General features: G+C 43.1%; 1 protein-coding gene across 1 annotated transcript; it reads right to left on the minus strand.

The window, feature by feature from the left end:
• Positions 1 to 726: 726 nt before the first annotated feature.
• RCN1 (reticulocalbin 1) lies at positions 727 to 10,766 on the minus strand. Its single transcript, XM_056493601.1, has 6 exons — positions 10,490 to 10,766; positions 7,811 to 8,004; positions 6,084 to 6,262; positions 5,517 to 5,577; positions 2,807 to 3,006; positions 727 to 1,930 (listed from the first exon to the last, which is right to left on the minus strand). The coding sequence occupies exons 1-6, from the start codon at positions 10,708 to 10,710 to the stop codon at positions 1,823 to 1,825; spliced, it is 963 nt and encodes a 320-aa protein (XP_056349576.1). The 5' UTR covers positions 10,711 to 10,766; the 3' UTR covers positions 727 to 1,822.
• Positions 10,767 to 16,402: the final 5,636 nt, after the last annotated feature.

Below are 16,402 nucleotides of genomic sequence, written 5' to 3' on the forward strand. Positions count from 1 at the left end.
AATCATTTACATGTGCCAAGATACAATTTTATTGCTTCCCAGATAACACTGCATTTAGGTTTTTATTTAACTTGAGGGTACTGTAAAAGCAAAACCAGTTCACTTTTATGACATTTGCCCTACTGTATGTTGGGGTAGAGGCAGGGATTTTTCAGAGACATTGCTGGCAATGTCATAAGGAGTGTACCCCAAAAGCTCAGTAGTGGTGCCAGCAAACACATGTAATCTCTGTCACTCAGCAATCTAGATTTAATTATCTTTAACTGCAAGATGTAAAATATCCCACCACTGTTCTTCTGTGACCTTATAAAAATGACACTGTTAACAGAGGTCACAGTTGTGCACTGTCTCCTGCTGATTCTCACAAATGTGTTGAACTGCAGAAGTGTCTCACATCCTGGGAGTCTCAAAGCTCCCCTCTGGAGGGATGTGATGTTTTACACCAAACCCTCCAGGAACCTCCCAGAGAATGCTGCTGTAGAGTCCTGATCTCCCAGTATTAGTGTCCAGAACAAATTCTAGTCACAGCAATCATGTATACTGCACTTCTTTTTGGCTTTTATTTTTTTATTTAATGAAGCAACAAAGAACAGTTGGTGCTGCATGTCCAGATGCCTTTAGAAATGACCACCCCAGTGCTTTGGGAATTACTGGCTTTAGAGGCTTAGTTTGTGTTTTTACATCACCTCTCTGCTAATCTGTGACTGTTATTGCACCTTCACAGTATCAAAAAGAAGTATTGGTTTTATTGTGCTTGTTTTAAAACCAGTACATTTAAAAACAACCAAACTTAGATATATAAAAATATACATGTAACAACTCACATTTTACAGTAAAAAAGAAAGCACCTGTGTGGAAAGCTTTCCCCCCTTTTTGGAAGGAGAGCTGTCTTTAGAGTTGCTTCAGTAACATGTTCTTATAACTATATACACACAAACCCAGAACTTCAGCCACGAAAATCTGTCCTCTTCTGTGGCAGAGGAGACAGAAGGCCCAGAGGGTGATATGTCTCATCCTTTCTCCATCACAGAACTGCTGCCATTCACACTGTGTGAACAAGAGCAGGGCTTGGGTGAAGTGTGAAAAGAGGGAGATAAATCATGCTCCATGTGGCACAATTCCTCCCAGGAGCAGCAAAGCCAAGGCCCACAAACACTTGTAGGTGTCCCTGTTGTCAGAAGGAGCAGCTGCCACGCTGGACTCTGCATCCCTGGCTGGGAGTGCCAGGGTCAGGGACAAGGGCCACCTGCACATCTTGCACACTAAAGCAGGAGCCAGAGATCTGCTGGACTCTCCTGCAGCACCACTGACCCAACTGGGACACAGAAACTATGTGGAGACAAAGCTGGTATCAAACCCTTCTCTGGGCAGGAGGCTCACAGGGTTACCTATAAACTCTTACATGCTATTAGAAAAAACAACTAAATAACTTAATGTTTAAACATTAGGGTTCTAATCCTAGGTGCATTTCACTATGGTAAAAGTGGGTATTTGAAGAAAATACTTGACTATCAAAGATCTTTGTAATGTTTTTTAGAAGTGCCTTTTCCATGTCAGGCTCTAACCTATTCAGAAAAGTTACCTTCTTATTTTTTCAAAAACAAAACTGTAGTAATTATATACTGCATTTAATCAGTGAAAGGAGTAAAAAAGCTATTTCTATGTGGTTTCTGAGGTAATAAGCTGGCATGTTAAAAACAATATTAATGCAAGTCATTCCCTTGTGAGTGTCCCTTGCCCATCTTCCCTCTAAGAGGGGATGGGCAGGGTGATTTCAGTAAAGTGGACAGAAGATGTGTGGCACAGCAGTTGGTACACTGTATCATAGTTCATCATGGTTTCTCGTCAGGTCCTCCCCATAATTAGTAGCTTGACTTCCAACAAACATATTCCAGTTGTCTAGAACTTCCTCTTTTGTTAGTTTTTGATCCTGGTAGGAGGAAAACAAAACTTCTGTAAGAATATTTGCAAAACTAAGTCAAAGATTCACCAGCACAGACTTGCAAGAGCCCTGGGAAACAGACAGTTCTTCATAGCAATCATTTGTAGCTGTCACAGTGAGTGAAATTTGGACCCCAGTGGAAGACAGAAGTCCCACAGGCTTCAGTTCAGGCTTCAAATTGCTAATTGAAAGTTCTTTGTAACAAACTCACTGCCAAGCAGTAGGAACAGTTGGTTAACAGTGGATTTCCTGGTACACAGTTTTGCCCTTTGGTGGTTTGGTTCATCTTCCTGACAGTAAAAACTAAAATCCTCTGGAGCACATTGTGGAAAATGGTTGCTTACATCACCAATTTACACTTTCTATGTTAGAGGCTTTCAGGTTCCAAGTTTGCTTGCATTACACTTCTGAGGATCACTATCTGGAATATACTGCTCCTCATCACAGTCAGTTTTTGGTGAAAGGTATGTGCTTGAATATAGAACTGAGAGTGGTTTTGCTATCCCTACTCTTGAGTACAAGGGGTATCTAAATGTAGCTTTATTTTCCTCATTTAGTCTATACCAACATATAAAAGTCATGACCACTCTTAAAGGAAAAAGAGGATTTTTGCTGGATTAAAATGTCCAGGCATAAGATGACAGTTTCTCATCTCACCTAATCAAAGCATGAGAACGTCTAGAGCTGATAAAGTGTATTTTACTACTTTGTAATTCTAACACTACAACTGAAACTGGCATGGAAACATGAATCCACTAGCAATTCTAGCCTCTAAAGAAAAGTTATTAGGAATAAATTCTTGCAAGCTGGTATTTAAAAAAAAACATATAACTTCTTTAAAAACAACACTGGAACACTACATACCTTGTCTACATCAGATTCATAGACTAAGTGCCTGGCTTCAGCTAGTGCATGATCATAGTCCTGGGGCAGGATCCAGTGCTGGATCTCATCTTTGTCCATCTTTCCATCCTTGTTGAGATCACGAAAATCTGAAAACTGCTCACGCTCTGTGATCACCCAGTCAGGCTCTGGTCCACCCTCCTCATTTGCAAACATATCAGCTGGGGAGGAAATAAGGGTCTTACTTGAGTCCCATTTACTTTGCAAATTAAGTACAAACCAAAGATATTTTCACAGTGCTCCTCAGAGGAGACTGAACCTTTCACTCTTTGCACAGTGTTTCTGTACAGAGAAAGAAATGTGGGGTGTAAACAGAGTAGCTGTATCTTCTCTCAGGCCTGTTTCTTCACTGGGTGATTCTGCCCATTCCACACTCCCCTGTATCACACCTGTGCACTGCTGGTGGGGCTAACAGGAGAGCTGAATGTGTTCAAAGGCCATCATCTGAATTACAGAATGAACAAAATCCTCTAAGGATCTCTGGCTGAATAGCAGTCATAAGCTTTAGTGCTAGGCTCAGTCACATGGGGAGAAAGCCATTTTATCTTGTCCCTGCCAGCAAATGTCTTTGTGGATAAGATCAGATTCCAGCCAGCAGAGTGATCACAGGAAAAAAAGGCACAGGGGAAATTTAGGCAAACAAAAATTGCTAAATGGAACTTGCATGCATTTGTACTGCTTTTAGAGAAGTCTGTGTAAGAGACATTCAGCTTAGCAGATCAGTTCTCTTTTAACCACACAGTGATGCAGCACATTCCAGCAGAAGACTCTCTTCCAGAAAGACAGAGCTGGAGAACCATGAACCATGGTGCATTCTGAGAGGAACCACAGGCACAGAGCACTTGTCACAGACTGGTACCTGGGGAGGGAGCACTGTTTGTGGCAGGATGCAGAGATTGCACACACGAGCTGCTCTGCACATCACTCCTGTGCTACATTTTGGAAGCATTTTGGACCACACCACAATGACAGCTGCCTAACACAGGAGAGTAGCAGTGATTATTGAAACCAGCTGACTTCTAAATGTTCTTTACATCACAGGGCTCTCCAAATCATGAGTAGTGTGTCCCTGTGGCCAATCCTTTCCTGCTCATCAGGACTCCTTATTCCTCAAGCCTTAGAATTAAAGCCTGCTTTGTGATACTATTCTCCAGAGCCTTTTGGTTCTCAGGGATGTGCTAAGGAAAAGTGTACCCACATGGATGGTGTGAGGATCAGAGGCTGGCTGGTATCTGTGGGAAATAGAAATGCTGAATTCAAAGTCAGGAATAACCCCCTTGCCCCCTTGGCAGTCTGAGGTTCATTGTCACTGCCCCCAGTGTCCCTGAAATACTCTGCACATGGAGAATTTAGTTCTTTCTGCTCTACATTTTTATAGGTGTTTTGCTCCACTGCTTGTGTAAATCTAAACTAAATTTTATAAAAGACAAAAGGGGAGGAAAGAAGGAGAAGGAGGGTGGGATAATTCTATAAGCTTCAGCAAATCTCCCCCAATACTCCTTTTAGTGACTGAAATTTTTGGACTTCTTTTTGTTGTTCCTTATAAACTAGCAAAAAAGAGATTTAGTTTTCTGTTGGTTTCTTAATCCCAACTTCATCAAAATTTAAAAAAATTATGTCTGAAAAAGGAAAGTAGGAATTTTTTAAGCAGTTTTCTCAACTCGTGAAGAAAACTTCAGACAACACATTCACTTTCTTTTTTCATTTTTTAAAGTGCAAATTATATTGTTTATTTGAAGCAACTGACATGTCCTGTCAATTTGATTTTTATCATCCTTGCCAATGTGGGGTGATCGTGACTAGAACATTCTATGTTCCTATCTATAGAAGACAAGAAAAACCAGCATTCACATGGTAACAAATGTTGACAATTACCTTATAATTATATGTAGGTAATGTCACTGAATGAACTGAAATTACTGTGGAAATTATGCAGCTCTGTTATTTCAGTCATAGATGAATAGCATTCACTTTCTGGGCTAAATATAATTTACAAGGAACAGAACCCCCTGCCATTAATTAGTGTGTGTATATTGTTCCTGATTCTATGTGAAGTGATCTTTATAGCACCACTAGAAACAGAAAGGTTCATCCAACTTTGCACTAATGCCTTCTTAGTGCTACTTTCTGGATTTAAAACTCATCAGAATATAATGCTATCATCACCACAGAAGTATGGGCTTTACTTACTAATTAAACTTGGAAAAAAAAAAAGTAGGGATAAGGTCAATTTTCTCTTTTTGCAATGGTTGCTTCCCAGGTGCTTTGGATATTTGAGAACCATCCAAACTTGGGAAAAGACTAATTCATTTTCTGATCCTCCTGCATTCCTAAACAATGCCTTCAAACAGCAGCTAACATGGTGTAATATACAAAGAATATTACCAAAAGATATGCCATAAAAATATTTTTCCAGATTCTCTTCTGTTCTCATATAACTCTTAGCTGAGTCAAATGAGAAAAAGAGGTGAATTTTCTGTGACACATGAGGAACTTTTCCTGGTCATGTTGCTATCTACCTAAAATGAAATTAAAATTTCTGAGCTGGACAGTTGGTGTAAAATATTTGAACTGGAACACAGAAATGTTCACTCTGGATTGTTAATGCTGATTTGAGAGAAGATGGGAAAATGGACTGGAGATTGTATAATGAACAAGTAACAGCACTTACCAATGTACTCATCTTGATCCACAAAACCATCCTCGTTTTTGTCTATGTCTTCTAAGGTTTCCTGGAAAACAGTTTTGCATGGAAGTAATCAAAAAAAACTGAGAGCTCTGACTACCTGCCTTTGATCATTTAAAGTTCTGAGGCCCTGACCTGCCCCTGTATGCAAGTGAATGTACACTCACTAAATCCAGTGTGACTGTTATTTACACAACAAATATATAAATATCCTTTCATGTTGAAAATATTCCCTGTATGAAGGAACTGCTTATTTAGGGGCAGATACCAGCTTGCAGGAAACACTCAGCTGCTGCATGTCACCACACCCTGCTTTTATTTTGGTTTAAGTCTCTGCCCCAAGAATGTTTCTTGATTCCATTTAGAAGCCAAGTGCACTTAAAAAGTCTTTCTTATATTGAGACTTATAAACCAAATGAGCATCATGAAAGGCACCCCTTTCTTTAGCTATTATGTGTGTGTCTCTTTCTAAGCCCTGCCTGGAAAGGTTAGAGAAGCCTTCAAAGTTCATCCATAAAGAAGGAACAGTGGCATTGATTTTGCTCTGCTTACTAAGACAACAATGTTTTTCATGTGCTCAAACTCCTCTGGGTGGAGGAAAGCAGTGAATTCTTCACGAGTGGCAGCCAAGTCCCCATCCAGATCTGCAGTTTTGAATCGTCTTTCATCTCTGGGTAGCATTTTCTTAAAACTGTGCTGATCAGTTGCATCTTGGAATTCTTCTGGATTTTCTGCAAATGAACCAAGATGATCTCAGAAGTGTTTTCCTTTAAAACATACTAGCAAAACAAAGCTGTTTGAGTCTAGAAATAAAAAGGTTTATTGCCAGAATTGCTAAATGGAAATTCTCTTCCCCATGAGGTTTTAAATTGAGGGGTCAAATACTTGGTTTGATTTTCAAAGGTGACAGTTGTAGAGGTAAATATCTAAGCAAGCCTTCTGTTGCAATCCACAATAATGGATTTTGCAGTACTGTATATTATCCCTCACAGATTTTCTTTTTATCTGCCTTTACAAGCACCACTTAGTATTTGGGGTAGACTTCATTCACAGAAGTTTTCTTCTTCTTTAGGTATCAATATGATCCACACAACTTTTCAGTTTCAAGAAGAGCAAACCAAGGAAACCTGGTTTCAGAAGCTGGCAGGCTGACTGAAATGACTTCAGTGCTACGCCTCTGCTACAGGGAACCTAACAATTATTTTCAGTTTAAAACAATGACATTTTTTCAGGGTGTTCAGTGACATAAAAGGAATGGTATTTGATATAATTATTTAAATAGGATCATTAAACTGACTTTAAAAATGAAAAATACTCATAACAATTTCACAGTTTGTATGTTGGGAGACAAACACAGGTGAAAAAGACTAGGCCAGGAATTACAGATGGGAATTTTAAGTATTCATTAACACAAGCCCACAGTGCTGCTCCCCAAATCTTGGGGCTTAGAGGGAGCAAAAGCAAAGGGCTGAGAAGGGTTCCAGGGATAATTCTGCAGGGACTGCATGTCAAATATTTCCTTTCACAAATTTAACAAACTCCATTTTAATCTAAGGCAGACTTTGGAATTATTACTGCTACAGAAAGCTTGCTCTAGAAACTGCCTCTGTGGTAGGTAAATATTGTCTTCTCATTTCCAGTATGTATAAATGGTCAATTAATACTGATTTGTTGCTCTGTCAGTATTGCCCTTTAGCTTAAGTGATCTCTTCTTCTCCTCTTCCTTCATTAACTTATCAAAGCAAAGGGAACGTGGAGGGGGGTGGAGGGAATTCAGGTATATTTTTTAATAAATGTTTCTTTTGCCTGATTTGTTAAAGATTTTCATTTGCAGTTGATCACAGTCTGAAGCACGTTATTCTGCAAGAATGATTTTAATCAATAACTTTGCTATAGCTCAGACACAGCCTAAATTTTTAACATCCAGACTTAAGATTTTAGAGACTAAATTCACAAATACAGTTAATTAGACAATAAATTATTTTTTAATTAAAGCACCCTTTTTAATATTAAAAAATAATATATTTCTAACTGGAGACTTTAATTCAGCTGTGTCAGTATATTTAATGATACCTCTACAAAACCTTCTGTGTGCTGGTGACCCATGTGCAAAGGGCTGCAATAAATAACTATTGCAGCCTCTTTTGACCTCTGATCATCTGTAAAATTTAATGTGAGCTTCAAGAGTCCTAAATGTGACACCAAGCTTCTGTTGACTGCAAGGCAAGAAATCATGTTTTATAATCTCAAAAAAGATCAATCTGAAAATGTTCTCTTACCTAGATAATAACCATAAGTGGCTTGTTTGTATTCCTCCCAGGCAATTTTATCATCCTTGTTTAGATCATAGTCCTTCCACACTTTAGCCACATTTTCATAGATGTAGCGTTTCTGCACTCGTTTAATCCAGTTTTTTAATTCCTCTGTTGTGATATAGCCATCTTTGTTGTCATCTATTCTATCCACAATCTTCCTGTAAAAAGAGATCAGCATTTTTATGAACTGGCAGAAACCCAAATTGCTTGTCAGGCCAATTTTAGTAATCTTTATCTGGCTCTGATTCTTCACAAAAATGGAGTGCCCTGGACTCCTAAAGTGTCCTACTGGTTAAGGCTTTCCTGCATTTTATACATCACCTTAAGGAATATTCAGCATTGCTACAAAGAGGGACCTTGCACAACCAAAATCAGGGAGCAGAGAATACCTGGCTTTCTTAGGCTGTGCTCCTACCTTAGGGGATTTGTTCTTCACTGCCTACAGGGAGTGGCCATGCTCCTCAGAGCAGGAGATCCCAATTCCACACCAGGACAAAGTAATCAAACTTGCTGGAGACAACCAGGGCAAAAATCAGGATTTGATGGACACTTGCAGTTTCTCCTTTGGCTTTCCAGCAGGCTGACACCAGGGTGAAGTGAGTTACATGACTGTGTAATGCTGGGGATGTACACCAGGTACAGTCTCCCCTTCCATGCCTGTCTCTCCACTCGTTTCTTTTCTTTCCTTCCCAATGGAAACCAGTGTTGCTGGTGTTGCCAGGAATGCCTGTCACTCACTAAAGCAATACCAAGTCTGCAGCAGCAGGTCTCCAGCCACTGCTGGCAGCTGGGCTGTAAACCTCTGTCCAGTGTAAAGCTGCCAGCCCCAAGCACTGTTGAAATCAGCAGGAGTGAAACACTCTGCACACAGCTGCAGTTAAAAAAAAAAAAAAAAAGGACAATGCTCTCTCTACCATTTATGTTCTCTGAAACTAATCTCCTGCAATTAATCTCTCTGCAATTGATAAAATTCACCATTCTGGGCCTCAGCTTATAAAAGTGTCCCTGCTCCTGGAATTGAGCACACCCAGAGCATCCTCCTTGGCTCCCTGGCACACCCAGACTGGCTCTGGGCACATCAGCACCCTTCACCCTTCCTGGCTGCAGGTGCCCTGTGTCTCATCAGTGGCTGGCTCGTGCCAGCCTATGGAATACTCAAGTGCCACTGGAATGCAGGGGTAAGAGCAGGAGCTGACTTGTCTAAATCCTGACTTGACATTCAACAGGTGAGCTCCCTGAACCTCCAGGCAGCCACAGGACACAGGGAAAAAGATCTGCACTTTTAAACATTGTTTTCAATTCCACATCTTGGCTGTCCACAAAGAAACCACTCTTGGCCAACTGGTACTGCTCAAGCAGTGAAGCAATGTCTCTTCCCAAGCATTTGTGACAAAAGTGATTGCTGAAATAGCAGCAGCAGCTTCTGCTGAACTTCCAGCAATCTTGTGTGAGTCTGACAGTACCAGATTGAATTTATAAACATGCTGTTTCTGAGTTATGGGGCAAAAAAAGGGCTGCTGAATTTCCTTTCTGAATTAGTAAAGTGTAAATTAACTGATTAGAAAACTTTTTCTCTTTTGTATCAATCAATTGCCAGTGGTCCTCTTCCCTATATGATAGACTCTATTTGTCACCAGATTTTCCCCACAATGAATTTGTTTTCATTTGTTTAACTGGTATTTCTTTCTACTGTTAGGGTATTAAATGATTATTCTAGTAGCTCTTGGCAGTGTATAACATGAAGGAAGTCAGGACTGTGTACTGGAAAATGTTTCATGTCTTCTCCTTTTCACCTGTGCCACTCCTATGGAAGGGGAAGCAGGGGGCAATCTTAGTGAGAACATGCAGATATTTTAAACACTCTTCTTCATGGTAACTACATTAAAGGATCTTTCTTCTACTCCTATTAAATTTAGTTCTGCTTAGTGATCTGGCTTCCTGTACGTGTAAATGAGGGAGAAACAGTAAAGTAAGGCACGGTCCCTGTTCTTTGCATGAAGAGCAGCATGGAATAGCGACTGAAACACTGTGAGCAAAGAAGTCACAAGTGGGAAAACACTTGAAGTGAACATGTAAACGTAGCTGTAAAGAAGGAATGGCTGAAACTCGATTAACACTGAGATGGTGTGGGCAAGTGTCCCCGAGGCAGGAGCAGCAGCAGCAAAGCCCTCGGCAGCAGCTCCAACACCGGGTACAGCTCCCTCCGAGAGGCTTACTGCTCTGGGGCCAGAAAAGGCAGAAGAGAGCCAAAAGCCGTGAACTGTCGGCTGCTGCTGTGCAAAACCAGCGGGGTGTGAGAGAGCTGAATCCCAGAGGATCGATCCGCAGGCACTCTGGCGTACAGGGCACTACACTGGGGGTACAGGGCAACACACTGGGGTACAGGGCACCGCAACGGAGTACAGGGCACCACTGTAGAGTACCAGGTCCCACAGTGGGGTTCAGGGCACCACTCTGGCGCACAGGGTCCCACTCTGGGATACTGGGTCCCACTCTGGGTAGCGGGTCCCGCTGCACGGCCCCTCAGGCCGGGAAGGCTCCCGCTGTCCCCGCTCCCTCAGGCAGCCCCAGGCCGCCTCCTCCGCCCCGGGCCCAGCTCGGGCCCTCCCCCTGCCACGTCTCCCGCCCGGGCCGGGCGCTCACCCCAGGCGCTCCCGGCTCTCCTCCGGGCTGAGCTGGTCGAAGCTCCGCGCCTCCTCCTTGCCCAGGAAGGCCTCGTGGTCGTACTGGAAGCCGGGCCGGTCCTCGTGCTGCGCGGCTGCGGGCCGGGCCCGCTCCTGCCGCGCCGTGGGCTTGCCCAGCGCGCCCGCCGCCAGCAGCAGCAGCAGCACGGGCAGTGCCCTCAGCGCCCCGCCGCCCGCCATGCCCCGCCGGCCCGGCTCTGCTGCCCCGCTCCGATCCGCTGGCCGCCCGGCCCGGCACCGCCCCGCCCGGGCCCGCTCCGCCCCCGGCCCGGCCATTGGCAGCGCGCCCGGCCCGGCCGCGCCACGTCCGCACTGGGGCCCTGGGCGGCGGGGCCGGGGAGCGGTCAGAGCCCTCACGGGGAAACGGGGCCGTGGGCAGCGGGAAGAGCCGTCACGGGGAAACGGGGCAGCGGGCAGAACCCTCACGGGGAAACGGGGCAATGGGCAGAGCCTTCACGGGGAGACGGGGAAACGGGGCAGCGGGCAGAGCCCTCACGGGTGCCGGGGCCGCGGGCAGAGCGCTCACGGGGAAACGGGACCGCGGGCAGAGCCCTCGGAGAGCCGGAGCAGTGGGCAGAGCCCTCACGGGGAAACGGGACCGCGGGCAGAGCCCTCGGAGAGCCGGAGCAGTGGGCAGAGCCCTCACGGGGAAACGGGACCGCGGGCAGAGCCCTCGGGGAGCCGGAGCAGTGGGCAGAGCCCTCACGGGTGCCGGGGCCGCGGGCAGAGCCCTCACGGGGAGCCGGGGCTGCGGAGGGACTGCTCCGCTCGGCCAGCACCGAGCTCAGCCCCATAAACACCGCGGCAGCTCCAAACAGCGGCCCGGGGCTGTCCCGCCGCTGCTCGTCCATGCACAGCGCCAGGTTGATGGTGGTTTCTGCTGTCATCCTAAACGGCTTGGGAAGGGACAAGTGTGATGTTAACACAAACAAACCCTTCCACGCTGTCTTGAGTGTAGATACACCAAAAGTCTAGGGAGGAAAGGATGCCAGCACTCTCACAAAGGATATTTATAGTGATGGGGTCACTGTCACCGTCACTGTAAGGGAACCGACTTGGGATTCTGAAAGTGTAGGGGAGGGGAAACCCAAACCGTATGGCAAAGTAAAAGGTTTGAGTTTGTTTTGCCTAAAGCGAGATTTATTTTGTTCACAGCTGCGAAAGTCTCTAGGCAGAGGTAATTGATTCCTGTTCCCAGTACGATTCATTTTCCTATGTTACACACGTCATTCAAACTCAAACAATAAAGTATTAGAGAAGATTGTCACTGTGTGCAGTACATCGCAGGGCTGATAAATTCACCCGGTGGTGAGCTGTTCTCCACCACCGAGGCTGCTCTGTCCATTGTCACTGCGGACATCAGGGTGTTCTATTCCAAATGGCAACAAGTGTTTGTCAGCCCGGCCCACAGGGTGTATAAACCACTCTGATGTGGCCTCTGGTGTACCACTAACAGATGTGCACCATGCTGCAGCAGACCGCAGCTTCCCCTTGTGCTGTTGTTACGTGGTACAACTCCTTTGGAGCTCAACCTCAGCTGGTCAGTTTCCAAAGCTGGTGAGATTTAACCCTTCCACTGTGTTCGGATTTTTTTATTTGTTATTAAGCATATACCTTCAAAACCAAGTTTTTGTTAAAATTTAATATTCAGGACTTTCATATTTGTGCAATAATTCAGATATGGCTCTTTTGTGTGTCTTGGTCTTCTAATATTCCTGCCTCTCTCTATTCCTACATCTGTAATATTGTTTTTAACATTATTCCAGAGGTGAGTTTGTGCTGAGGTGCTGAATTTTTAGCTTGCATATCCACAAGTGCTGGAGTATGCTGCCAGTTAAGAGACAAATCATTTGCATGGGTAACAGGTAGTTTTTACCACCCATTCACCCCATCAGTGTTATAATCAAACATCAGCTTGATGCTCAACCTTAGCAGCAGAGGGATATGAAGTTATTTGAGGGATGTGGGAAATGAATTTCTGTGTTTTGTTGTCAGAACAATTTGGAGGCATTTCTGTGAGGAGAGCTGCAGTAAGAGCAATGCAGAACGGGCTAAGTGCATACATGGTCGTTCACTGGAAAGCCTCCAGACACTGGATTTTTTTTTTTTTTTTTTTTTGCCTCAGGGATATGGGTTCTGCCCATCAGAACATTTAAATTTTGCCCTGTGTTTGGGTTCCAGTGAGAATGAGCCCAGAAATGCAGTGGTCTTATGAAAGATGGGAAATCATGAGTGTTGTGATCTCTCCAGACTTGGTTTGGGACCATGGGTAATAACAATTAGGATTAGATTGATCCAATATGACTTCTTGTGGAAAAGGAATGATATTGCCATTACTTGTCCTTAGAGGGCTGAAGTCTGAGATTGTAATGCTGAGAATAGGCTGCACATTCAGCCAGAACAGTTGTTGATCTGGTCAGTCTTAGCACTGCCAGATCTTTGTATCACTCAGATTAACATTTACAGATTTTGCTGTTGGGCTGTCGTGACTTTGAACTCCCAATCCTCTGTGAAGACATGCCTTCTGCTCCTTTTACTCAATTCACAAAATAGTAATTTTCTCTTAAGTCCTTTATCCACAATGCCTGTTTCTTAAAATATTTGTATTTTCTGGTTTAGAGATACAACTTTGAACATCTCTGAGAGAAACTTACTGCTCTTGAAAGATTAATTAATTTTAGAGTTTGTGGGGCTGTTTTCACCATCCACACTTCTTTCAGTAATGCATCTGAGTTTTATACACATAAGGTTTATTTGAAACATTGCAAAATACCAGATCTGCAACATCAACAATGTTTTTTAGCAATATATTTATGCAGGAGCAGGCATGCTGGGTAGTTCATAAGCTTTTAATGAAGCGCTGGCAGATATTAGGGTTTTATGGGCTGGAAAACAGTGCAAATCAAAGAGCTTTGCTTACTGTTTATAGCATTTTTCCTCTGAATCTAACAATATTTATCTCACTTTTTCCATCTTGCATTTTGCTCTTCACATATTTACTTTCACTGATATATTTAAAGCCAACAAACTATTTTGTATGAGATATATTTCGAGTTACAACACTCCTGTCACTGTGGGCATCCAGTAGCCAGGATAAAACATGAGATGATTTATTTCACATCTCCCTTTGCCTTCAGTCTGCCTTTGTCCTACACATTTCTTGCATCTTTAGCCAGTGTTTCTGGACATGCTTCTTAGAGCATTCCTCTATCAGTGTGTTTTTCTAGTTCTATCTGCTAAAATAGCCAAAATATTTGATGGCATTATAGTCTCCTGGTACTACTAGGAGGTAAAAATGTTTGTCTGAGAGAAGCAGATGATTTCTAAGTAAACAAAAGAAGTTGTTTTTCAGAGAAGCTACAAATAGAAAATATAGCATTTTTTTCTCCTCAATTCTACTACAGTTTGTAAATCCGGAATAATTGCAATATTTCTCAGAAATACACAGAAAATATGTTTGGTTCTGATGGATGTTTATGCCACCTCAAATTATATTATAGAAACATATTTTGTGCTTTTCAGAATTATATTTTACATTCCAGTTAGCCCAACATGGTTTGTTCATGTTATAGTATCAGCACTATTTTTTAAAGCTTATCTTTTCCTGAGGGCACAGGAAAACTTGTTATAAAGTTTTCATTGACACCAATAGACTGCAGCTCAAGCTGCTTACAGTGCAGCTGTATTTTGTTAGAAATGTAGCAGTATCAGTATTTCAGAGTGAGCTTTTCATGTCTCATTTACTTTGTATGACCTAGCATTAGTTACCCCATGTTTGTACTTTCATCCAAATTCTGCTGGGTGTTAATTGCTCTCTTCAGCTTGGGTGTACAAGTGTAGATGGACTGTAACTTTTGTCTCAGCTCCTCTGGGAAACCACTCAGAGCACAATCAGATCCCAGGCTGCAAACAGCTGCAGGAACTTTGCAGGAAAGAAAAAAGGGGAACTTTCAGAGAACCACTTTGGTTAGACTTAGTTGTGGCTTGTCCTGACCAGCTGCTTCATCACAGCACCATATCACTTGTCTTTTTCTTAGCATGGGTGTCATCTACATCACTCTCTCCTCCTTCTCTTCTACTCATCTTTTTGTGCCTAGTTGCCAGAAGAAAGTTTCATGACATAATCTACCCAAAATAATCGTGGCCTGTGCTATCAACTAAGCTGACAATCTCATGTGCTCTGTCTGATACACTACCCCTTCTCTTTGCCTTTTTCATCTGCTTCTACTCTAAACTCTTTGGCAGAGATTTCCACTGATCCTGCTGATTTCCACCTACACCTGGTGACTGTTTCCACTGATTTTCTACTGAGTCTGTGCAGTGTCTCTCTTCACTTGGTCCTTAAGGTGTCAATAACCATAGTTAACAACAGTTTTGGAGCACTCCTGAAGTTTTTCTCGTATCAGGAATCTTTGTGATGAGTGTTTTTTTCCAACATGTACATTTTCAAGTGTATAAAAAGATTCTTTGCTTCTGACAGCGTGAATCCGTGCGCTGTATGTGCAATTTGCCCTGGTAATTACTTATGTATGGTGATAACCATAGCAACATCCCAGGTAGATAATGTCATGCAAATTACTGCAGCTCCAGGGATGGGAGATGTTAATACAAGTATGTACTTGCACCCCTGGTCTTCAGCATTTTGCAGTGACTTTCCCTTTCCCTCCTGGTTTAAAATTTCCTTTCCTCACTATGGTTGGGAAGCAAAAAAAGCCTCTTTCTATGTTTCTCATTGGTATTCACAGAGGGAGGGGGGAGGACGGACCTTCAATGTTTCTGTCATGAATAATTTTGTATGGACAGTGGAAATTCCACAGTGTATGTAGGGCATAAAAGTCTAGAGACTTGGATACACTGCTGGGCCTCTTGTGCTTGAACCCAAGTTCCTGGGTTTGCAAACAAGGAGTGTGAACACGTGGGGGTGGAATTGCAGCCACAGATGTTTGGACTGAGGTGTAAACGGCCTCAAATCAGTCACAGAAGATACAGGAGAGCAGCTTTGTTGCTCAAAGCAGACACTGCTGTAGCTGAATACTTATCAGGGCCCATGAATTGTTACTGGAATGAGGAAATAGCAGTGAAGGAGCTGGTAACAGTTATCCCTTGTTTGGTCAAAAGGAAGAGCAACAACAAAAAAATTCTGTAGGAGAGCTGATCTGCATGTACAGCCTTAGAACCCTGGGTGTATGAAAGTAAGGTACATCTCTAACCTGTAACTAGAGTCTTTTGTTAAAGATATAGAAAAAGCAGGAAATTGGTTAAGTAAAGATTTTGCTTTTTTTTTTTCATGAAGAACGAAATTGTTGCTGAATTTGTTTTTCTTTGGAGTTAAATAGTGAGAATGTGGTTTTAGTGCTGCAATCTGTGCTGAAGTTGCTGAATTACTGAAAGCTGCACTGCCCCAGCCTTTAAAAGAGGAAATAAAAGAGAGTGGTGATTTGTGGAGAGTGACAGAAAGACTGGTGCAGGCAACCACAGGCACAGCTACATCACAGTTTGTAAGGGACACGATCCCAAAGCAGGCTGTGCTGTTCAATGGGCCAGCACTGAATAGTCTTCATCATAAAAACATGGTCTGCCTCAAACAGAGTCATGGGGGAGAGTGCAAACAAAATTAATGAAGTCACTGAGAAATTTTATTTGTGCTAGAGGTAGTAGACACAGAGTGTTAATTAACTGGAGATTAAAATACTGCTAATCTATATCCCTTGATATCTGTACAGGAGGGTTTGCCACTCTTACAGGTCTGCCTGCAAATCCCAATTGTAAGGTTTAATCTTTTCCCCTCTGATTTCTCTGTGATTTGACAATTCAGTACTGTGCCCTATGGTGGCACTGACAGCATTGTTCAGCTGTGCCAGCCTCCCAAGCA

Source organism: Oenanthe melanoleuca, chromosome 5 (assembly GCF_029582105.1).
Source record: "Oenanthe melanoleuca isolate GR-GAL-2019-014 chromosome 5, OMel1.0, whole genome shotgun sequence".
Taxonomy (NCBI): Eukaryota; Metazoa; Chordata; class Aves; order Passeriformes; family Muscicapidae; genus Oenanthe; species Oenanthe melanoleuca.